Here is a 17,364-nt window from a genome sequence, read left to right on the forward strand (position 1 = left end):
CCAGGGCGACCTCCCCGAGCGCTGGCCCCCGCCCCCGCCCCCGCTCCCCGCCCCCGCGGGCCTCCGAGCTGCCCGAGGGTCCTGAGGGTCTCGCTGTCCCTGCCCGGAGGCCGCCGTCCCGAGCCCGCTGGTGCCTGGGGGCGGGGGGGCGGGGGGAGGGCTGGTTTATCCTGCGGCCAGGAGGTCATCTGAGGACTCAGGGTGCAGCAGCCTGAACCCTCGTCCAGTTTTTCCCCTAAGTGCCGGGGGGTGGGGGGGGGGGAGGAGTCAGTTGTGGGGAAGTAGTGGGGTCTCCTGGGACAGGAAATCCGAGGCGCAAAGAGAAAGGAGAACTCCCTTTCCCTTTCCCAGACCTCGGACACCACTTCCCACCACCCTGTTTCAAGGTCCAGAGGCTTGATCACAGGGATCCTTTATTGAGAGCTTACATCTACCCGCTACTGGCAGTTTGCTTTTGATTAGGTTGGTGGTTCTCCCTTTACAGATACAGAAGAACACTGAGATTCTGAATCCTTAAATAATAGGATAGGGGCACTGAGCCGCGTACAGGCTTATCTCCTGAGCTGCCAAGGAGGCTCCTTCACTTTTCCTAAATAGGTTTCTTCCCAGCCTCTTCAAGTTTAAGAAGCTTTGAAATAGAGACTGTTTGGCCTTGAGGACCTATCTGGCCTCTCTAAAAGGCCCTTCCCTCCTTAATAATTAACCTCAAGGACCCCTCCCCCTACCCAAAGCAAACGAATCCAAACCTTTGAAAGGACCCTTCTGTAGTGGGCAATCACTGGAGTTAGAAATAAAACAATACCTCTAAGCTTTGGCACCTGTCCTTTTATGAGTGGTCAGTGCAGTTAGCAGAAGCTGACAAGAGCAATGCACCGGGATGACAGTAGAGCCAGTAAGAGTTAGGACAGCGCCGGAGGGAGAGCGTTAGAGTGTTCTGGCCCCATCCCAATCGCTATTCACAGAAGAGGGAAGGGATTGTTTATTGGATATCCACTACGTAGTAGGTAGGAACTATTAGGTGACTGGTAAAGATTATCTCTTTTAATCTGTTCATTGACCCTATGATAAGGGGAGAGTAGCTCCATTTTCTTAAAGATAGGGATGAAGAATCGAGTGATGTGCTCCAGTCTATCATTAAATCACGGGACTGGGATGTGTCCTGCTCTAAAGCCCTTGCACACTCAAAACGTTTTGTCCGCTTTGCCACCCCAAACACGCAGTGAAATTTTCCAGAAATGTGGGTAAAATTTTAAGAGGCTGGTGATAAAAGAGGTTCACAACTGAATTTAGTTTTACATTTTTTCATTTATTTTCCAGAAAAAAATTACATTTAAATAACAATTTACTTTAGATATTTCATCTTGATCTCATGTATAATTAAAGTTTATTCGGAAATGGGAACCCTAGTTGCAGTAATGTGTCATGATAAATAATTGCATATTTAGGATTTTGTGAAATGGGTGATTGGTATGAAGGAAAAAACATTTGTAAAAATCATTATTTACAAAAAAAAATGATGTCCACACCTTTTCTAACTTATAAGGCAAGTAATGTTAAAATGTTCTGATTATCTTCAATAAATCAATACTACACATTCATATCACCTTTGCTCACCAGCGAGCTTTGCTACAGTGAACTCTTGCTTCTTTTGCTGGTTTTTTTCTTGAGCACAGTACAGAAGCAGTAAAGCTTTCATCATAGACAAAGCAGTAACGGCCATGAGAATAAAAGTACTCTCGGTTGAATTACACATGTAGGAAAAAGAGCCAGGTATTAATATTTTAACTAGATTTAAAAAATATACTTGAGTATTTTAACCCACAATTTCTTTTATAAATATTTTATGCTCAAGGAATTCTGTGAAATTAAATACTTCATACTAGGTCATAAAAAAATTCAGTTTACCGTTGCTATAAAGTACACGGGGAGTTCTAAAGAAAGGCTACCACCAACTCAAAGTACACACTAACAGCATTTTTCTTAAGAAAGACAATTGACTGAATTTTATTACCTTTGGAAACACAGCAAAATTTCTCTGAGATTCTTTTCCTAGTTTCTCTTATTGTCAAAGAAAAAAAAAAGAATGCCACTTAGTAAGTGTGAAAATTAAAATTTGATCGTTTATAGATTTTTTTTCCTACATGAAGTGAAAAATTAAAAGTATTTGTATATTGAACCCAGTAATATTCAAACAGTTAAAAAAGCCAGCTCTGTAAAGGACTGCTTGGCCTGTAGTGAAGCTCTGTTCATATATAAGATTAGCATATCATCATACATATCCCAACACTTGGCTTTTTCAAGAAAAAATATTCAGGAGCAATTTTCCAATTCTCTTAGATTGAGAGAGAAACAGAGAGATTAGACAGGGGCCAGTCTCTTTCATGCACATCCATTTAAAAAACAAGAATTCAATACTGACCTGCAAAATTAACACAGCTTGTAAGAATTTTCATCCTATCATCTCACAAGGAAAAGAAAACTATCTGACTTTGGACCCTGGGATAGTGATCCCAGTGGTAGACATTTGGTGTATTATTTAAAATAGTTTAAAGTAATGATGCATGTATGAATAACACTAGGCATCTGTTTGGTCAGAGAGAAGAGGGAGAGAAAATCTCAGTGAAGTAATATACAGCTGAACAAATGAGATGGAATTAACATTTGCGTGACATATTCAATGGTATATTTAAAAATGATAAATGGCTTATCATCTATCAAGCTGATTCACAAACTCTGAGTGAATTAAAAACTGAGCTATATTTAGAGAAATGTAAAGTGATTCAGCTTTATTCTGAATCAGTTCATCCAAGAATTTTTTAAAAAGGAATTTTGCTGCTTTTGTGTATGAACGATTGATTTGAAAAATAAAGCATTGCAAAAAAGAACTGTGAAATGCTCATCAGTAGAGTGTAGGGTTCTGCAAAATCTTTGCTAAGTAATGTATCCCTCTCATTATAAAGTGTTTTTTGTATAGTTTCTAACGAGACTATGTAAATCTGCGTTCAGCGTTCATCTATCATGATCCAATTTCTTAAAGCCACTCAATACGATATTACCAAAGATTGTTCGCTAGCGTTAATTCCACTCTGTAAAGAATTTGTTTTCAACAGTTGGTACTCTGATGTGCTTGGTCATAGGTGCAAGACCTTAAAAATAATACTTAAAAAATTAAAGTATTACATGAATATTTTAGATGATAAAGTTAAATTCACTAAGATATACTAAGGAAAATTTAAAATAGATACTAACTCATTTGAAGTGGCAAGAATTTTTCTTCAAGTTAAACAAAAACTCAGAAGCATTCTTTCAAAACATTCCTGGTTGTATTATTTGTGATTCTTGAAGGATATGTAAGCTGGTGTTAAAACTTTTCTAATGTTTCTTCAAGATGTGTTTAGGGAAAAAAAAGTGTTTTGTGATTTAATAACTTTCTTAAGCTTCATTAAAACACTAACCTTTATTATCAGTGTCCAAGGAGTGGGGAATATGGCATAAGATCATATATTCTCAGGCCACAATGAATATTTCCCAGAACCAGTCGACCTGGACACAATTTGGAAAATACTGGAATATAGGTGAATGCTGAAGTATCCTTTACTTATTTTCTTTTAGGCATTAAGAGACACATAAAAATATATATTTGCTCCTCATTGAAACATCTTTTCTTATAAGGTTAAAGGTGTATTTAGAATAAGCAACGTACTACCTTAGGGATAGAAGAAGACAATCAAAAATACTATAAGTCAAAGGAAAAATAACTTGAGAAGTTATACCTAGAAAATAAATTATTATACTTATAGTGGATGTCAATAAGGAGGTGCTTTTCTCTCACAAGAATACTCATTTAGGATAGAAATCAAGTGTTAAACATGAGGGAGAATCAAGAGATCTGATAGTCAACTCAATAGACTCTAAAATTTGACTTTCCTCCAAGAAGAATATTTCAATTTGAATTAGATATTAAAATTACAACTCTAGCCTACAGAAGATGATAGAACATCAAAGCAATGACACAGAAATGCTAGTGGGTTTTCTTTTTTTTAATATTTGGAAATTTAAATATTTGACTTCTATCTCCTTTTCCTCCATACATTCCATGTACAAAAAATAATGTAATGGTAGACATGTTTAATTCACGAGTGAGGGAATGGCATTTAGATGCTATTTGCCAAATGAAACAAACAAACAAACAAACAAACAAACAACAAAAGAAGCAGGAAAATCCAATAAAGCTTCATGACAGAAGTGCACACAGTAAAAGATGGTGTGGCAGGTCATCAGAACACCTTCTTTAATCAGTTAACATAGATTGATTTGTTCATTCATATCAGCAACTTAATTTGATTTATTTCAAGGAAACATCATTTTTACTTATATTAACTAATTTTTAAAATGATATTTAGAGATCATCCTTCTTTACTATCATAAAAAAATTTCCTTCCGTTAAATAAATTGCTGGTCAGAAAACCATGTAGCAGAAAGTACGTTTAGCCTGAATGGGATCTTGCTGAATGCATAATCTGTAAGGAAAAATAAAGCTTAAAAAAAAAGGCAAAACTCAACAAACTCATCTTCTTAGTAGATATCTAAATATTTTACTATGCCATTCAAATTTAATTGACAACTGTGATTATTCTGAAAACAAAAAAAAAGGAAAAATAAAAATTATTGAGTTAACTCCTTTACAATGATACTGGTCCATGGTTATAAAGCATCCAATTCAAAGGTCTACAAAATAAATAGGGTCAGCTCAAAAGTTACACATCCATCTGAGTGTCTCTTGCAAGGAGGGAGACATTTATTAGGACTTTTTTTGTGCAGTGAGTGATAGCTTGCAATCTGCCTACAGCTTCTCTTAGTCTTTTGAGCCATTGATGGAAAAGGAGAAATATGAAAACGAGAAAATACATTTCAGGCCACTTTGAGACTATATAGTGAGAACTCTAAGGAAAAGATAAGGATTTTCCCAGAAAAGCCTTGAGTCTTTTTTTTTTTTTTTTTTCCATTTTTCTTTAACTGGAGAAAGTTAAATGGACTGAGTGAAAAAATAAACTCACCAGAAAAATGATATTCACTCAACTTACAATTTAATGTTTAAAATTTGATAGAATGTCATAACTAAGAAGGACCTCAGAGATGTCTTAGGGCAGTGATTCTCAGGTTTTGGGTGCTTGTCAAAATACGTATTCCTAAATTCCATCCCTAGATATTTATTCTTTTAATTTAAACTTGTTGATACTATCTTCTAGGCTCTGGGACTGAGCCAAAATCATCACCCTTTTAAATGACTGTTATTACAAGTGGTTCACAGTCATTCTTTGAGAAGCATACTCTTCCAACAATTTTGCTATTGGAATTATCCTTATTTTGATACTAATTTTTCACGGCACCTTTAACCTTGGGATTCAAATGATATGTATATAGGAAAATAAAACAAGAGTTTATTTCCTAGAATGAGTAAGCAAAACTGGTCAGAGAGGCTCCCTCTGCAGTCAAGATAACTGGGTTACTTGCAGCTGCTGTGTCACTTCGGGCAAATTAATTAATCTAAGCCTGGATGTCATCATTTGTAAAATAGGAATTAAGAAGAGTACTTACAACTTCTGGATTGCTACAAGTATTAAACAAGCTAGTATCTATCGTGACTGGTATATGGTAAGCACTCAAGTAAATATAATTTTTTATTACACGTCAGTCAATTACTGTGATTGTCCAAGTTTTCTTATGAAGCCCCCCAGGAAATCTATCTGATCTAGTAGAATCATGGAACTTCAGAGGTGGGAGAAATTTTATAGATCATTGACATGTTATGATGGTGTTTAAATAGTGCTGGGGTCAGGGTGGGAGTGGGGGTAGGGGCGCCCAAATCTCAACTGCTTGAAGGAACTCTGTCATTGCTTTAAGCTGTTTTGCATAACAGGATTTCATATGCAATTTTGGTAGCAGAAAATGCTGCTGTTAAGAAAAACTTGAAAACCACTGGCAATCCCAATCCCAATCCTAATCCCTCATACTAAAGAGAACAAACCGAGAAAGGCAGTGATTGTCCAATGTCACACAGCAGTAGTTAGTGGTAGAGTTAGTGTAGTTAGCAGGTTTCTCTGAAAAGAAGATTTTGAAATGAAAATATGTGTCATTATTGCATCAAACACTTTGCAGATGGAAATGGATAAAAATACATAAAAACAAAAATAAAAAACATCTCTATTCACTCAAAACCATTTGAAATGTGGACCTTCTTTCTTTATAGGTGAAATATATTCCCAAATACCATACAATGAATTTTCATTTTGTCTGTAGATGTAGAGAAGAGAGCTTTAAAAATAATTAAAAATTTAACTCTTAGGAATTATAAATTCCAACTATGGTAAAATTCAGACTAATTCTTAACAAGAATTTATTTTTAAAAATATCAAGAAAATATGAAATTTATTTAGAAAAAAACATACTTTCCATGTTGTCAAAATAAAACAATATCATTTATACTTTCTATCTTGTTAAAACAGAAACTTTTAAAATCATAAATCTCAAGAAATAGTGTTCTGGTTAATGAGAACTCTTTCTTTTTATTTTAACCCCTAGTATTGAAAATATTAATATGTACTTGCCTATTTTCTTCTGTTTTAGGAATTGATAATGGACCCTGACTTAATGTTCATTTGTTAGTTTTTATAGCAGAGACTCTTGCATTGTCTAGGATCTTTTTTCCTAATATGAATTCTTATTGTACAGTACAGTGGATACAGGTTTAACAGGAGATTGTAAACTATAAAATTAGAAAAAAAAAAAAACCACTACCAAAATCTAAAGCCCTGATATGAGTTTATTGTGTTATTATTTGACCTATTTTTCTGAACGGAGAAGGGATATCTTCTCTATCGAGATTCTGGTTATTGAAAGTTTAATAATTATCAAGCCAATAACCTCCATTCTGTTTCACAAAGACCAATTAAGGGATCACAAGAGATCTTTATAGTTTCAAATTTAGTTCCTGGAAACGTTTGAATAACATTAAAGATTTTTGTAATCTATGTTTTAAATTATATTTTTACAATATCAACAAAATTATTCCTTGAAAAAAACCCTTGTGTTTAATTACTAAGTCACTCTAGAACTATATAAAATAAAATAAAATATAAAGAGCAAGACATAAGAACCAGTAATATTTACACATTTTTAATATGCTTTGTGTTAATATTCAATACGTTTTCCTTATGAATTGATTACTTAAAAATGCATCTTTAAATTCATATGCTGTATAATTCTCAATTTTCTGCTCCTTACTCTCCATTGGTTTCAGTGTTTGATGTTTTGCAGGATTAAAAGTTTGCATTTTCTATTTTGGTTTCAAAATCAAATTGAATATCTTTACTTAAAATGAGTACATTAATAATTTGTCCAAAAAAACTTCAACTCCAGACTGTCTGGGGAGCCAACTGAGAGTATTTGAATAATAGAAATTCTTCTGAGGTAAAACAGATCATTTTGAACATTTGAACATTTTCTTTGTAGCAAGCACTGATGCAGCAGTACAAATGGTAATTTAAAAAGTTCCACTATAAACTATAAACAATTGCCAATCACAATCTCATTTTAAAAGTAAGACTTACAAAATTTAATTTGATTCTAAAATCTAAAGAGACTAATGATTCTTTGTCAAGTATCAGCGAACGTAAAAAAATTTAGCAACTAAATACAATGGCTTACTAATTCCAGGTATGTAATAGTATAACTTAGGATAAGAATTGGTTCATGTTTAAAATAAGTTCTATGACTTAAAGGAAATTTCATGTTTGCAGATAGTGGAGGAGGAAGGTTTGACAACTGGGACTAACCCTGAAGAAGTGCTTCTCCATTCTGAATCCTCCTCACATTGTGAGGCCAGACTGAGTAATTACAGTTTTAATCGTACCTTGCAATGATGAAATCATGACATTAATTTTTGATAACTCTCTTTCTGATTCCCCGAGAATGGCAAAGATTTATAGTCACATATGATGAATCTTATCCAAAATGAAATTTATTGCACAATAATGTGGATTGAATTTCATTTATAAAGCTTTTTTTTTTTTCTCCTTCCCCAATGATATAAATGATAATGATTAAAATTTGCCTTCTGGACTTAAACGGGGTTGGAGGGACTGATTTTTTTTTTTTTTTTTTCGAGTTTTAGCCTTAATGGTCTGATTCCTGCAGGTAAAGAGAAAGATACATGGTACCATTCTCCATGCTATACGGGAGACTCTGTTCAGACTAATTAAGCAAAAGTTGTTAACCAGTCCAACTACGGAAAGTCTTGAAATTTTAAAGTCACAATTTTGGCTTTAGTCTGATATTATTCAGCAATCTCCACATTTGCTAAACTGTAGAGAGAGGGGGAAGTAGTTAAGACTTCAACATCTTCTTTACTCTTGATTATAATTTCATCTACTTAAACTTTAAATATGAATTGCTTTCCCTTTTTACACAAGTTATAAAAATAAGAGGCCCTGTTTACACAGTTTGCATTTTTATGAAATTTGCAGTTTGAAAAAAAAGCTTTTTAAAAAGTGGTAATTAATGCTCTTCTTGAATATGCTGTAACTTTAGAATTTTTTTTCTGAAATAGTTTCTGAATTTAACCCACTAAATATTTGAAGATAGAATTTTTATTTAGCACTAGAGTAAAACATACTAAGGATTGAAGAAAATGAAGTTTTTTTTTCCTCTGGTTCCACTTAATTTTCTTTGTATGTGGCACCCCCTTTATGACAGCTATCAATATTATATTTAAATTTTATATATTGACAAAATGCAATCTACCTCTGTAAGCATTGTGCCATTCAACAGTTCTACTATTAAATTTACATACCACAGTTTAAATTACATCCATTTCAGGAATGGTAAAATGCTAAAACTCAGGTGTCTAATCGCCTTACTGGAAGTGAGTACAATTTACAAATACAATAATTACATTTTAAAACCATTAACAATATTACACCTAGAAGTAAATACTGCAAGACTGGTCATCATGGTATTGTGTGAGGGAAATCATTGCTGAAAGTCACGGACATTTCCAGCAGATATATCCCAAGTGCAGATTTTGGTTTGTTTCCATCAAACCAAAATTAAAACCTGTTTCTCATACAACAGTTCTCCATTATATGAATCATCCAAATCCTTGCATAAGATTTTATTAGTTATCTGCCAAATATTTTCCTGCAAAACAAAACAACATATCAACAGGTTATCTGCTAGTTCCATAATGTGATTATGATACGGGCAACATTTTTATCCTTCCTGCCTACCCCGAGGAGCCTAATACTGCATTTTGAGAGGTGTGGTATTAGTATAAAATACATACAATTTTTTAAGTTTTCAATTTCCCAGACCAGGTAGTTGCCTTTTCACATGTCCGTGTATGAACACTTTGCAGACGTTTAGGTTTTAGGATGGGCTGGGAGATTTGTTTCTGTATGTGGGAATCCAACTTGTTTTGGGAAGAGTAATCATGTAACCTGGGTCATTTTTGAGAGTGGAAAGGTTAAAACTAGTAATTACAAGAGACCAGCAGGCATAAAAACCAGGAGTTATCCTGACAAGTCATTGATAAGTATAATCACCCTAGTATTGGGGACTTCTTCACCAAAAAACTATCATGTGTGCCAAAAACATATCTTATGGCCATATTCAGCTCATGGGCAACCGTTTCTGATACCTGGCCTAGATTCTTGAAGGTTGCTTATATTGAAGTGAAAGATGGATCTTCTCAGATTTCAGCTATACCTGACAAGTCTAAAATCTATGAAGTCTTGTTGGAGAAAAAATGTCTTTAGGTAAGAGGTAAATTCAGAGGCAAATAGCATTTACTTTGTTTATCAGTATAAAAACAGTAGGATTGGGCAGCCCAGGTGGACTGGCGGTTTAGCGCCGCCTTCAGCCTAGGGCGTGATCCTGGAGTCCTGGGATCCAGTCCCATGTCGGGCTCCCTGCATGCAGCCTGCTTCTCCCTCTGCCTGTGTCTCTGCCTCTCTCTTTCTCTCTCTCTCTCTCCCTCTCTCTGTGTCTCTCATGAATAAATAAATAAAATCTTAAAAAAAAACAGTAGTATTTATTCCACTGGCCTTAGTATATACATGTGTATATAATAGGAATGACTGGTGATCCCCACATAAGAAACAGAGCCAGAGCCATGATCGGTAGTCAAGGCCTTCCTGATTCTGACTTCTAGTTTATTATCCAATTTTTCATTCTACAATCTGTTTGCTTTCTAACTGGGATGAGAAATGGGGATTGGGAATTGGGAAGAGGAAAAGAAAGAAGATGAGCAAATCAGACACTTTTCCTTCTCAAGAGAGTAGCTAGGGCAACACTATTTTTGCAAAGGAAACTCACAGGATGCCCACTTACCTGCAGCAAACCTTTTCTTAATGAGTGAAAACCGATACCCTGCTCCAACAAGTTCAATATCACAACCAGAAAGGGTGCTTCCTTCACTTGTGAACTGCACAACCAACGGGGAAGGTTTGCTTGGGCCTTCGGATAGCTGAAATCTGGCCAATAAAGAACCCACCCCTATAAAAAAATTTAAAAAAGAGTATCATTGCACAACACACTGGATATAGTTTTGCAAATTATATTCAAAAGTTAACACACAACATCTAACTTAGTATAAATATACAAAATAAAACATACAAAATAGTGTATGTTTTAGTGACAAAATGGTGATGAATAAATTTTTTCATGAAATATTATGAGGAACTTTTCTTGTACACTAATGAAAGTGTAATTCAACCAAATGATACTTCAAAATTTGGGAGCATGTTACTTGGAAGGCAATGTATTTTCCCAGTCAGAGGAAAGTGAAAAATATGTAAACTATCAGGAAGTGGAGATCTGACACAAAATGAAAACTTGTCTCATTAAAAGCTCTTCTCTGGTTGAAGTATGGCCTGTTTGATGTGGGGTTGGGCAGAAAAGGGGAAGTAGAGGATCCACTGAGAAATTACTTGCTTTTATTGGTTGAGATAAGTATACACCAAAGTAAAGTGAAATATTCTGCTTGCTTCTAATGCTAAGTGTATTTTGATTGATAGTTTTTTAATACCTGAAAGTTATTTCAGCTTTATGTATTAAATAAGGCCTATAATTACAGTACCTCCATTTTCTGACTTCTGAGAAATATCAGGAATCTTCCACAATATTCTTTGTTGTTCAGCATTCCTAAAAATAAATAAAATAGGTAAAAGGCTTTTGTGTATGTAAAGGTTTTTGTTTAATGGATGCCATATTTTTTCTAGATAGTGTTAATTTTAAAAAATGAATCTTGACAATGTTAATTATGATTTACCCATTATCTATCTATCTATCTATCTATCTATCTATCTATCTATCCATCCAACCATCCATACATCCGTCTACACATAAATGTTCTTTTATCTGTTCTTATTATAACCAGCTACAACTGTCAGATAGGAAAACATATAGAGGACAATGCAGTTAATTTTTTCTGACATCTCTAATGAATAATGAGTTCAGGTAACTTAAGTTGGAGCTGTCATATGGCTGACTTTTTTTTTTAATGTTCTATTTTTTGCTTCTGACAATCACATGGAAAAACTAGAATACTTTCTCTAAGAGAACAAGTCCTTTTTAACTTGGTTTCTCTTCAGGGTCTGTTCCCGTACCTTCTCCAGTGGTGATTTTTTTTATGGTCCAGAGGCTATAGAACAAAACCCTACATTTCTTAGATGCCCCTGCAGTTAGGGTCTTAGATGCGGCTTAGGGTCCACATGACGTGCACTGCTTGAGATTTGGAGGACAGAAGGGAGCAGAGGCCATTCTCCTGCTGTGTTCGTAGCTCTTTTCTGGTGGCCAGCAGTCTAACTGAGATGTGGGGATCTTCCCACAAAGTGCTGTATGCAGTCCAGGCTCCCAGTTCCAGGAGTGCTGAGAAGCAGTTAAGGCAGTGTCGGTAGGAACTTTCTTATCCTTGGATCAACATGGCTCTGGTGAGTTCTTGAAATTAGTGGCTCCACGGGCAGCTTTCTCATTTTTCTGCTTCTTGGTTGTGGTAGAGCTAGCAGCTTCCCTGGTAAGCCAGTTCTGCAGTGTCCTGGGGAAACATTCTTGGAGATCCAGTCTAAAGCTTAGTCCTCTAGCACTTCTACTATTGTGTGAGCATCTGCTAAATCTTTTCTTCTTAGAATAACAGGACAGTGTTTCCTGCCCTGCACCCTGACATACAGGCCTGCTGTAATGGCCTCCTGTAGGAAATGCAAATGCTAAGAAGTTTATGATCCCTTTGCCCAGAAACAGCCGTTTGGTAAAGAGGAAGGGGACTAGTGGCTCCTTACCAGACCGCTGGTGGGAGCACAGCCTGGAGCTTGGTTACTCCTCCATCTATGGGGACCAGGAACTGCACATTGTTGAGGGCCACAGCAGTTGTCATTGCATCGGTGTTGTATTTGTAATCGATGCGCAGGTCAGTGCTTGCTGGCTCACACCGCCAGTTCACTGCCAGGTTCAGAGGTGTGGATTGAAGGCCCTGGGCAGACACCTTGCCAAATAACAGGAAAGAGAATGTTTAAGGCTCAACTGTTAGTCTGAAACAAAGCCAGAAGCTATGGTTATCTCCCATGGAATATTCTTAGATATAAAATGTCATCATGTTGTTGGTGCTGCTCACAAATGAGCTCGCAGTAAATATCACTGGGAACAGTGCCCTGTGAAAGGGAGCTGCATGCTACAGGTAAACTGTTACGGATGAAAAATAAAATCAGCTACTAAAATCTCTACAACACTTTAGAGTTTACAACGCACTTGTGTCACTTAGGGAGGTAGTAGCACGCACTGCTTAGGAGCTGAGGACAGGAGTTAGTCTTGGATGTGAGTTCTGACAGTCACAAGCTGAGTAATCTTGGGTCAGTCACTAGTCCTCTCTGAGTCTCAGTTATTTCTTCATCTGCCAAATGAGAATTATAACAATAATATCTACCCATAGAGTTGTCGGGGAGATGGAAGATAGTTTATGTGAAATAGTCAGCATAGTGCCTAGCACTTAGTAAAGCATTAATGTTTTCATACATTAATACTCTTAAAAATTTTTTAAAATTTATTCATGAGAGACACACAGAGAGAGGCAGAGACATAGGCAGAGGGAGAAGCAGACTCCCTGTGGGGAGCCCGATGTGGGACTTGATCCTGGGACTCCAGGATCACGACCTGAGCCAAAGGCAGACACTCAACCACTGAGCCACCCAGGCGTCCCCATACATTAATACTCTTATCATACTTTCTCTTCACAACACACCAGTGAGTTAAATGAAACAGGTTATCATTACTCTTTTGGATTTGCCAAAGTGAGTACTTGAACCCAAGTCCTCTAACTGGAAGGGGTACATTCTACTGTCTCCCGTCAATTCTAGTTAGAATCAACTGTGAGTTTGACCAAGGAAAAGCCATGTTTGCAGAATTAATGATATTGTCTTAATCTAAAGACAATAATACCAACTTGATTTCTGGATCTACAACGAAAAAATTTTAATGTTATTATTTCTTGATTGTTCACTGTGATGATGAAGAGCTCTAAGAGATTCTTCTTTTACCAGCACACATACACTACAGGGGCCATGTGGGTGATGTCTACACCCTTTTGGTTTTATTCACGGAGTATGAGTTTTGCTGATTTTAAAGACTATAAGTAGCTCTATTGGCCTAGCAATGCCTCCACAGACAGATACCATGGGGAAGGGGCCTGAGGGCAAGTTGAGCTCCTAAGGTAGCAGGAGTTGCTATAGAAACAAGCCCAGATATGAATTCTTTTATAAAATGCCATGGCTTTTGATGGCAATTTTTGTTAGATAACAATTATAGGTTTTTTAAAATTTAAATATTTTTAGCAGCACAGTTCTCTGCAAATGAACTTTGCTTTGGAAATGTGTTATTTAAGGTAAATCAAAAGAAGAGCAGACTGACCCCTCTGGGCTGGATTCTGTGCTCTGTCTCAGTGGTGGTTCTTGAGTCCCCAGTGGCTCCTCTACCTAGGGACAGTGCGTTTTGGATTTGTGCGGGTGTGTTTTTGATCGACCCAGTTACTGGAGGATGCTATGATCATAGCGGCCAAAAACTAAACATGCTGAGATTTGAGGGCAATCCCACAGAACGCTTATTGTGCCTCCCACCCAATTCCTTGCATGTTGGAAAACACCACCACTGCAACTAAACAGCAGCAGAAGGGATTCCTCAGAGCTCACTTTAAAACAAACCAGCAGCCCTAAGGCTACTTATATTTAACAAATACTTTGAAATATATTAGGTCATTAGCTCCTTACAACAGCCTGTAACATATCTAGGTAGGAATCACAATGATCCTTATTTGCAGATGAGGAAACAGAGCTTCAGGAAGATTCAGTGCCTAAAGTCAGAGGCCAGTAGGAAGCTGACTTAATTCCAGAATAAACTTCTTGCCTCCAATGTAATACTTTACAATAGCCTCATGTTGCAATAGGTGAATTTTCTCTTCTTTCTAGATTCCCTGAATGACACTGTGGAGACTTTAAAAAAAAAAATCTGACAGCATTTAAGAATTTAAAAAAATGTTTTTAATCTGAAGTGACGACGTAGAGGTGGTGTTTGTAATGAATGGTTGTGAAAGAAAACAAGTGAAGTTTTATATTTCCCCCTTTGGGCATAAGAACCATGCATGTGCTTCTAAATTTAACTTCTCATTCAGGGAAATATTTCATTGGAGTTTGCTTTTCTTGCTCCTTTTCCTTTCTCTCAGAAGCTTAAAGCAGTCACTAAATGTATTTTAAACGTTTGGGGGGAAGAAAGTTAAATAAAAATGTATTTTACATCATATCTTAATTATACAAGTGATGAATTTCTGTGGTATCATGTTTGTTCAGTATTATTGATAACATCCAAAGCTTAGGTGGTATTATTTTTACAGGACAAACAATACAATCATTTGCATTTTTGTAAAATGTACCATCGTATAGATACTTTACTTTTAGTGGTTTCCTTACAACAATGTAAATAAGTGTTTTCCAAACTGTAGGGTATATTACCACCACAATAACTAGTTTACCACTATTTATAATCTCAATTATTGAAAGTTTCTGCAACTTCATTTTTGTAGTCTTCAAGGAGCCTTTTATTTTCTTAAAAATGATAGGTTTTAAGTTATATTAAAAGAAATGCTATTTTGTTTACTTTTACTTAATGTTAGACATGTTAGAATATACATTTATAATGTGAAAGGGACACCTTGATCAAATGAATAGGCTTACCTGATATTTGAGCATGTCCACATTATAATATGTAGCCTGGGGTTTTTGTTCTGACACTTTCTTTAGGTGCATCATCAAATTTGGCATGTTTACCCAGAATTCCTTGGTATTGGCATCATTTTGAGTATTATCACTATTCAGTTGGGAAGAAAAAATTATTGAGTAATATCTTGTGACAAATATCCACACAAAGAAGCATCTTAGCCACTTGTCATCTGATTTTTATATCCATCTTTGACAATTTGTAGAGATCATGTTATTAGCAGTAGTATATTTTATTTTACTTAATTTTTTTAGCAGTAGTATATTTTAGTACAGTTACAGTTCTGAATGGCATTATTATGTTAATAGATTAATGCCCATAGAGGCATGATTGTGTCACGATGATTCTCAGTGAGTATCCAGTAATATTAACCAATCCTGATGATGATTGGTTGCTTTAAAGAGTGAATTATTTATTAAACCCAAACTTAATAGCCTTCTTTCTACATCACCAGTTTCCTCTGAATTAGTCGGCTAATGTAATCAAAGAGCTGAGTACATTGATTTTGTTTGTTTTTTTTTAATTAACTTGAACAGTTTTCTCAGAAATTACGGAGTTAAATATTTGGCCAAATGTAAACACAGTCTTTATTTCCAACTGAGGGGAACAGTGCAATACTAAAACCACCTTCATTAAAGAGCATCTAAATCATAAAACAGTGACTGGGCTTATAAGATGATCCTGGAATTTGAATAATAATCATGGTGGTTACAATAGAGAAGTGCAGTTTTAATGAATTCAGGAGTTAGTATTCTTAGGGATTTGTTAGTTTTGCTCAGATGTCTGTCCACACATCATTCACCCAATATATCTTGACAATGCTTGTCTCGGTGACAAAAGGAATCAGGCAATAGTGTGAAAAGCCTCTGCTCACTTCCCACATAATGAAGAAATTGAGGGCCCAAGTAATTCAAGTAATTGAGGGCCCAAGTAATCTGACATACAAGTTACTTACTGAATGAAAGATAGAGGTCAAGAAGATAGAAGGATGATAATAATAATGATGATGGCAGGGGTGCCTGAGTAGCTCAGTTTGGTAACCTACTGACCCTTGATTTTGGCTCAGGTCATAATCTCAGGGTTGTAAGACTGAGACCCACACTGGGCTGTGTGCTGAATGTGGAGCCTGCTTAAGGTTCTCTCTTGGGGCGCCTGGGTGGCTCAGTTGGTTAAGCCTCCAAATTTTCATTTTGGCTCAAGTCACACTATCCCAGGGTTGTGGAATCGAGCCCTGTGTCTGCTCTGTGCTCACTAGGGAGTCTGCTTGAGATTTTCTCCATCTTCCTCTGACCCTCCCCCACTTACACTTGCTCTCTTTAATATAAAAAAATCCCTTAAAAAAAAAAAAGATTCTGGGCAGCCTGGGTGGCTCAGCAGTTTAGCACCTGCCTTCAGCCCAGGGCCTGATCCTGGAGTCCTGGGATCGAGTTCCGCATCGGGCTCCCTGCATGGAGCCTGCTTCTCCCTCTGCCTGTGTCTCTGCCTCTCTCTCTCTCTCTCTCTGTGTGTGTCTCATGAATAAATAAATGAAATCTTAAAAAAAAAAAAGAAAAAAGAAAAAAAGAAAAAAAAAAGATTCTCTCTCTCCCTCTCTTTCTGGCCTCCCTCCCATAAATTGATGAGGATAGGTCAAAGGTAAGTTGCCATAATTCAGTCTCCAAAGGTCAAATTAAGAGAGTGAGTCCAAAAACATCAGGGCTTTCTTTAAAACTCTACTGATCTGTTAGGAGGGGCTAGGTTTGTGGCCTAAGTCTCAGCATGACCATGTTTCTGTTGTGCCCTGGTATATAGGTTGTTGAAAATAAAGCAAAGATCTATAACTCCCAGAATATAGGAAGTGGATAGAAAAGAGTACTGGCGCTTGAGATTTTGTTCCTGGTCAAGCTAAGTTAAGGATGCTGATGAGGACTATTTAAACTTTTATTACCTAAAAGCATCCAAGTTACCCAGAGGCAGGAGATAAGAGTGATAGAATGTCAGTGATATTAAGTAATTTGCTTAGAGGTAACAGCAAATAAGTAACAGTCAGGATTCCAGCCCAGGTCAGTA

General features: G+C 36.3%; 1 protein-coding gene across 26 annotated transcripts in view; it reads right to left on the minus strand.

The window, feature by feature from the left end:
- Positions 1 to 1,285: 1,285 nt before the first annotated feature.
- Positions 1,286 to 17,364, minus strand: part of SGIP1 (SH3GL interacting endocytic adaptor 1) — a 207,274-nt gene continuing 191,195 nt past the window's right edge. For all 26 annotated transcript variants that reach the window (XM_049110318.1, XM_049110321.1, XM_049110317.1 and 23 more), the window contains 5 exons: positions 15,273 to 15,405; positions 12,336 to 12,538; positions 11,138 to 11,202; positions 10,390 to 10,554; positions 1,286 to 9,198 (listed from right to left, as the gene is read on the minus strand). In XM_049110318.1, the coding sequence (XP_048966275.1) occupies positions 9,176 to 9,198; positions 10,390 to 10,554; positions 11,138 to 11,202; positions 12,336 to 12,538; positions 15,273 to 15,405 (589 nt within the window). In that variant the 3' untranslated portion in view covers positions 1,286 to 9,175. The remainder of the gene's footprint in view (positions 9,199 to 10,389; positions 10,555 to 11,137; positions 11,203 to 12,335; positions 12,539 to 15,272; positions 15,406 to 17,364) is intronic.

This window comes from Canis lupus, chromosome 5, assembly GCF_003254725.2.
Source record: "Canis lupus dingo isolate Sandy chromosome 5, ASM325472v2, whole genome shotgun sequence".
NCBI lineage: Eukaryota > Metazoa > Chordata > Mammalia > Carnivora > Canidae > Canis > Canis lupus.